We start from the raw sequence: 7,127 nt of genomic DNA on the forward strand, positions 1-7,127 counted from the left end.
ATATGGCATAGAAGACTGGGACACTTGAACTTTGCTAGCATGAAGAAGATGCAGTAGAAAGAGATGGTATGTGGACTTCCTGTTCTAACAGAAGTGGAAGATGTATGTGCAGGCTCTGCTTTAGGCAAACATCACAGGGAGAAATTTGACAAAAAACAAACATGGAGAGCAAGCTATCCACTGGAATTAATCCACATAGATCTGTGTGGACCAATGCAGAATGAATCAGTGGGAGGGAACAGATACTTCATCACATTCATTGATGATTACTCAAGAATATGCTGGGTATACTTCCTCATAAACAAATCTAATCCACTCAATGTGTTCAAGAAATTTAAAGCATTCATTGAGCTATAATGTGGATATAAATTGAAAAAGCTGAGGAGTGATAGAGGTGGTGAATATACCTCAAATGAGTTTGAAGAATTCTGTGTAAAACAAGGAATGGAGAGGCAGTTGACAGGTGCATACTCTCCTCAACAAAATAGAGTTGCAGAGAGGAGAAATAGAACAATCTGTGAAATGGCAAGTTCCATGCTGATAAAGAAAGAAATGCCAGTAATCTTCTAGGTAGAAGCTGTGAATACAACTGTGTATATTCAGAACAGATGTTATACAACTTCAGTTATTGAAAAAAACTCCATTTAAAGCCTTCACGGGAAGAAAGCCAGGAGTCAAGCATCTGAAGGTGTTTTATTGCTTGTGCTACACACATATCCCATCATCACTAAGGCAAAAATGGGATAGCAAAGCTAGAAAGGGAGTCTTTGTTGGATATGGTAGCTGTGAGAAGGGGTATAGAGTGTATGATCTAAAATCTAAGAAGATTGTTCTCTCAAAAAGTGTGATTTTCAGTGAAGATAGGTCATGGAATTGGGAAAGAAATCTGATGAACCAAAAACACTTATCTCTCAATCTTAAAGGAGATGAAGTTGAAGGTGAAAATTCTGAAGAACATTCTGCTGCAGCCCAACCCGATAATGTTGAACATTACCATCCAAATTCTACAGTTGGAGAGTTAGTTAAGAATATTAGCAGTGATAACAGTCAACAATCTACACCTTGCTCTACTCCAGTAAAATTAAAAACCTTGGAAGATATACATGCAAGGTGTCACATGTGCATCATAGAACGTGAGAATTATCAAGAAGCTTTTGGAGATAAAGCCTGGTAGGAGGCTATGAAGGAAGAATTGGAAATGATAGAGAAGAACAATACTTGGGAATTGGTGGAGAGACCGATTGACAAACCAGTTATAGGAGTGAAATGGGTGTACAAAACCAAGCTTCATCTTGATGGAACAGTACAAAAACACAAGGCTCGCCTTGTAGCAAAAGAATATACACAGAAATCCGGAATTGATTACAATGAAACCTTTGCACTAGTAGCAAGGCTGGACAAAATTCGGACTCTCATTGCACTTGTAGCATAGAAGGGGTGGAAGTTGTTTCAGTTGGATGTTAAGTCAGCATTCCTAAATGGTGTTCTTAAGGAAAAAGTGTATGTTGAGCAGCCTGAAGGGTTTGAAGTAAGGAATGCAGGACACAAAGTTTACAAACTAAGGAATGCCTTATATGGACTAAAGCAGGCACCAAAAGCCTGGTATAGTGAAATTGATGCATACCTCTTTATGTGCAAATTCAAAAGGAGCACAAGTGAAGCTACTTTGTATACAAGGTCAGATCTTGAAGGTAACTTGATCATTGTCTCAATCTATGTTGATGACATTGTGTACACTAGCAGCAGTGAAAGGTTGTTTAGTGAATTTAAAAGAGAAATGATGCCGAGATATGAGATGTCTGACCTTGGACTTCTTCACCATTTTCTTGGCATGGGAATACTGCAAATCGATCAAAGGGTATTTATTCATCAAGGCAAGTATGCTAAATCCTTACTTAGTAAGTTTGGACTTGATGACTGCAAACCAGTCTCCATTCCTTTGGCCACTAGTGATAAACTAAAGAAGGTGGATGGGAGTGAGTTGGCTGATGAAGGGCTTTATAGAAAAATAGTAAGAAGTTTACTATATTTGACAGCAATTAGACCAGATCTAATGTATGCTGCCAGTTTGTTGTCACGATTCATGACTGGACCTATCAAAATCCACATGGGAGCTGCAAAAAGGGTCCTAAGATATGTGCAAGGAACTCTCAGCTATGGCATTGAATACGTAAGGGATCAATCAGCAACTCTTATTGGATTTTGTGATGCAGATTGGGTAGGAAGAGAAGATGATAGCAGGAGCACTTCTGGCTATGCATTCAACTTTGGAAGTGGAGCATTCTCCTGGGACTCTGTGAAACAAAACATAGTGACATTATCAACTGCAGAAGCTGAGTATGTCTCAGCATCTGAAGAAACTGCTCAGGCCATTTGGTTAAGGTTTGTTTTTGATGATTTTAGTGAAATGCAAGCTGAGGCAACACCCTTGTTCTGTGATAACATGTCAGCAATTTCAATGGCCAAGAATCCTATTTTTCATCAAAGAACAAGACACATAAACAAGAAGTATCATTTCATAAGGGAGGCTTTGCAAGAAGGAGTAATAAATGTGAAGTTCTGCAAAAGTGAAGAACAACTTGCAGACATCTTCACGAAAGCATTGCCTAAAGATAGATTCAAGCAACTAAGGTTGAAGCTTGGAGTGAAACCAGTAAACAGCTTAAGAGAGGCTGTTGAAAGCTAAGCTGGTTACTTGTTTTTGAAGTCTTAGAAAAGAAGAATGAAGAAATGGAAGGAATTCTGTTAAATTAGTTAAAGAAACAGTTAAAACAGTTATGGCAATTATAGTCGGTTTTACTGTTACAAATCTGTTACAAATCAATTCTTACATGTGTAAGAATCGTAGCCCTCTATTAATAAATGGATGAGATGATCTTGGTTCCTAAAATCTAGGAATCAGTTACTTTCAACGTGTATAAAAGCAAAGTTTTCTGCATTAATGAAACAGTAGAAAAATACAAGAATTTACTCCTCAATCTTCTCTGCAAACTTGTTTAGAATTTCTTCTCAATAACTCCAGAAAACAAACAGAGACCGCCTCGTTCTAGCCATATCATAGTGAACTTGATGACTCCTTGGGCCGAGAGGTTTACAAAGTGAGCCGATCATGGGATTAAAGAAATTGCTCTCTTCGACGAATTGGATACTTTGAAACGAGTTTCAGAGAGGTTGGTGATGCATACAAGACAGAGCGGGCAACAGGCAAACAGGGGATATATATTCAAATAAACAGTTTGATATTGAAGAAATTATGTACAGACCAGAGACTGTATATCAGCGTCTTCCTTTTATGAATATTTCAAAGGCACAGGCTTTTTAATAACACCCTGCCCAAATACTATACACATCACTACCTGAACCACTCGGTAGTTCTTGATGTTTTACGCTGAAGCTATACAATTATATCTACAGACAGAATATTTACAAATCCTTCAACTACAGGTCCTAAAAATCAACTTGTAGCAGAAATATCATTTCCAGCGAGGATGAAGCTCCTGGCTCCTTATGACGGGACTTGGCCGGGAAGAGTCGTTGAAACTCTCCAGAGAATAGACCTCCCATCCCCCATCTCGCCAGTAGGTTGAGTATACTTCTGGGATGTGCGCGACTCTCCAATAATCTCCCCCTTGTTCATCTGAACGAAGTGTCTGGATTAGTTCTCGAGGCATGTCGAAAAACTCTAGCACTTTCAGCTTTGTTAGATGCTCAATGCCTAATGGTGCCTTCTCCAGCAATTTACAGCGCTGAATGCTCAACTTTTCCACGCGAGGCAGCGCACCCACCTCCACTTCCACGCATCTTAGCTCGTCAAATTTATCAATACCTAAAAGCTTGAGTTTCTTAAACCCTCCCACCTTGAAACACAAGGTATCTCCTTCATAAACTTGAAGTAATTCAAGATGCACAAGATTGGGAAGAACCTGAAGAGATTCCAGGGGATCACACTTTAAGCGGCTCCATTTCAAATGAACTCTGACAAGGCTTTCTAGATTAGGTATCCAGTGTGGCAGTGTCTCTAAGCGTCCTGTCAAGAACAATCGCTGAAGTAGCGGAGGAGGAGAGAAAAGGTGCTCAAGATCAAGAATCTCATCCTCTTCTACTGAAAGTAGAGACAAGGCGCGGAGGTTTCTAAGATTCTCGATAGATGAACATAAAGACTTGCCATCTTCCCTTCTCAACTTTACAACACCTAACCTTCTCAGTTTAGTTAGCTTCCCAAGTTCAATCATTATACTACCATTGCCGTGGTTTGCCTCAACAAAACATAGTTTCTGTAGGGATTGCAGTTGTCCTATTTTCTCAAGAGCCTTGAAACCATTCTTCGAGTGGAAGTGTGCGTAAGACTCGTATTCATAGCGATAAACCAGGAGATGACGAAGTCGTTGTAGCTTCAAGATCTCATCGGGCAACTCAGTGACGTACGTGTGTTTGAGATCCAAGGTCTCTAGGTGTTGAAGTTGCCCTATATAGGATGGGACTCTACTTACCTTAGTTTCCTTCAAACTGAGATACCTAAGGTAATACAAGTTGATAACTTGAACTGGAAACTTTTTTATTGGAGCACCTTGCAAATCCAGCACATGAAGCAGCCTAAAACCATTAGGAAACAAGGTTCGTAGGGGCGACTTCTCTACGACCCCAAACATGAACAAAGAACGCAACTGAGAGACGCACCTGTTCAGTTGTACGTTTCGCACTGTGTAGTGTATTGATAGACGCCGAATTTTGTCTGGCCACGTTGCATTTTGATCCTTGGCTATAACTGCAAAGTTCTGGTCTCTTGACTTTGAAATGATAATCTCTCGCACGAGGTCATGGGGGCGACATGTTTTGACCCTTCCGTCACTAGCTGTCTCCGCCACTTGCAACAGGCTTCTGTTCAGGAGTTCATTGAAATAGTCCTCTGCAACATCTTCTAACTCCTTTCCATTTTTTGCTTCCACAAATCCTTCCGCAACCCATAGACGAATAAGTTTCATGTGCTCAATCAGATGATCCTCTGGAAAGATGCTCACATACAAGAAACAAGACTTTAGATAGTACGGAAGATCATTGAAACTGAGAGAAAGCACCTTTTTCAAATTGAGAAGCTTATTATTGTCCTCGATTTCAGCACCAAGACTACGTCGAACCATTTCCCATTCATCTATCCTTCGCTTGTCCTTTGCAGCAAGAACGCCACTGATTGCCACAATTGCAAGTGGAAGCCCCTCGCATTTTCTCAAGATATTCTTACAAATATCCTCCAAATGATGAGGACATGAATTCCCCCGGAATGTCTTCCTGCAGAAAAGAGTCCACGACTCTTCTGGAAGCAAGGGCTCCAAGTTATAGACCTTGCCTTCTGATTCTATGCGAGAGGTGAAGGCTAGACCAGCATTGCGTGTAGTGAGCATGACCCGGCTGCCGCAGTTGTTGGTTGGCAAGGCATACTTGACAGCATCCCACTCATTTACGTGCCATACATCATCCAGTACTATTAGGTACCTTCTTTTCTGCAGGAGCTCTTTGATTATTGATTTTAGCTGACTGCTGTTCTGGCTCTCTAAATTTTTGGGGACTGGCTTCCTCTCTGCAGCAAAGAGTTGTTGAACAATGTCTTTAAGAAGTTCTTCCATCTTGTAAGATCGAGACACTGTAATCCAGGCATGGACACTAAAATGTTTCTTCACTTCTGCATCATCATAGACTTGCTTAGCCAAGGTGGTTTTTCCCAGCCCTCCCATCCCAGCTAGCGAAACTACTTCACGTCCTGAACGACCATGGACAAGCCAGTCAACAAGCTTGCTTTTGCGCTTCTCGATTCCCACTACATCAGTCATGTCTAGAAGAAGGGCATCTTCTCTTCGGTCCTGCCAGCCTGTGCTAGTGGAACTTGAACCTTGTTCAGCTACGCAGAACTTTTGACGGAGTCTGCGATGGCCATCCGAGATATTTCTGATTCTTGAGTTGATGGCTTTTATTTGCGAAGCAATTCGATAGCGAGCCTTCATATTTCTTATGCAGCATGACAACTTATGGATCAAACCATAGAGTCCACTTGCATGATCATGTGCCAGGAGAATTGTGAACTCATCCAGAATATCTTCAGTTTCATGAGCAACGTCCCTTATTTGCTTAACCCACACCTTGACTTCCTCATCGCTCTCTTCTAATGTGTCTGCAACGCGTAGGAAGGCTCTTATCCGCTCCAACTCTCCTCTCACATATACAATTTCTTCCCCCCCACCTCTTAATGACTGCAGCTCATTTTCAAAAAGAGGTGCAAGCTTCTCAAGTAGAAAGGTCACTGCACTCTCCGCCATTTTTCTCTCAACTTTCTTGGATCATTATTTTTTCCATCTGCAGGAGTTCCTCTATGTTGAGGACGACTTTTTATAACCAAATTCTTGGTCTTTGTCATACTGTTTATTAATGGTATGCAAATTACGTCATTGCTGATGCTTATCTCAACGAAACTTTAATCAAGTTGGGCAGTCAAATATCCATTTCTGGGGTAGGCTCTCCCCGCCAACCGCGTCCTTTACTCCTCTATCCTTCTCGAATCACATGACCATAAAACAAACTGTGCGATATGGTATTTAAGATTATTAAAAATAAATATGAAACTGATTGATAAGATTATTTATTTATTTTGTACATTCAATGAATTATGGGAATTAATTCTACTTAATCTTGGATAAATTTTGCTTGATTGAATTAGATTTATTGATTTTACAAATTTTATGAATTATCAATAATTAATTAACACGGATAGAGGGATTTCATTCCTAGTAAAAATACAAGTAGAAAAGTAGAAAACTCTTGAATGAAATTATCAATAATTAATTAATTTAGTTTGTAAGCTTTGAATGAGTATCACAACCATTTGCTGAGAGGATCATTAAGCCAATATTGTTACTTAATTATTTAATGAGTAGCACAACCATTTGACAACGTAGACAGGCAGATGCTGATGTTGTTGAAGTAAAGATTACGCGCCTGTTTGGAAAAGTAGTAGAGACTACTTTTTAAAACACTTGTGGTTCAACTGCAATTTCAAACACCGTCTGACGCGACAGACAGGGACACCATCTCTACATATTAGCAACTTGCATCAATTGAGTGTTTTACGGGGCACTGAA

General features: G+C 40.1%; 1 protein-coding gene across 2 annotated transcripts; it reads right to left on the minus strand.

The window, feature by feature from the left end:
* Positions 1-3,216: 3,216 nt before the first annotated feature.
* Positions 3,217-6,364, minus strand: LOC118039195 (disease resistance protein RPM1). Of its 2 annotated transcripts, XM_035045814.2 has the most exons (2): positions 4,678-6,364; positions 3,217-4,593 (listed from the first exon to the last, which is right to left on the minus strand). In XM_035045814.2, exons 1-2 carry the CDS (start codon positions 6,306-6,308, stop codon positions 3,474-3,476), a joined length of 2,751 nt encoding a protein of 916 aa, XP_034901705.1. In that variant the 5' UTR covers positions 6,309-6,364; the 3' UTR covers positions 3,217-3,473. The 2 variants fall into 2 exon arrangements, with proteins under 2 accessions (XP_034901705.1, XP_034901704.1); XM_035045813.2 differs by having other exon boundaries at positions 3,217-6,364.
* Positions 6,365-7,127: the final 763 nt, after the last annotated feature.

Source organism: Populus alba, chromosome 1, assembly GCF_005239225.2.
Source record: "Populus alba chromosome 1, ASM523922v2, whole genome shotgun sequence".
NCBI lineage: Eukaryota > Viridiplantae > Streptophyta > Magnoliopsida > Malpighiales > Salicaceae > Populus > Populus alba.

Coding starts and splice junctions, on each gene's coding strand:
- LOC118039195 (XM_035045813.2), bottom strand. CDS start 6,308: ATGGCGGAGAGTGCAGTGACCTTTCTACTTGAGAAGCTTGCACCTCTT.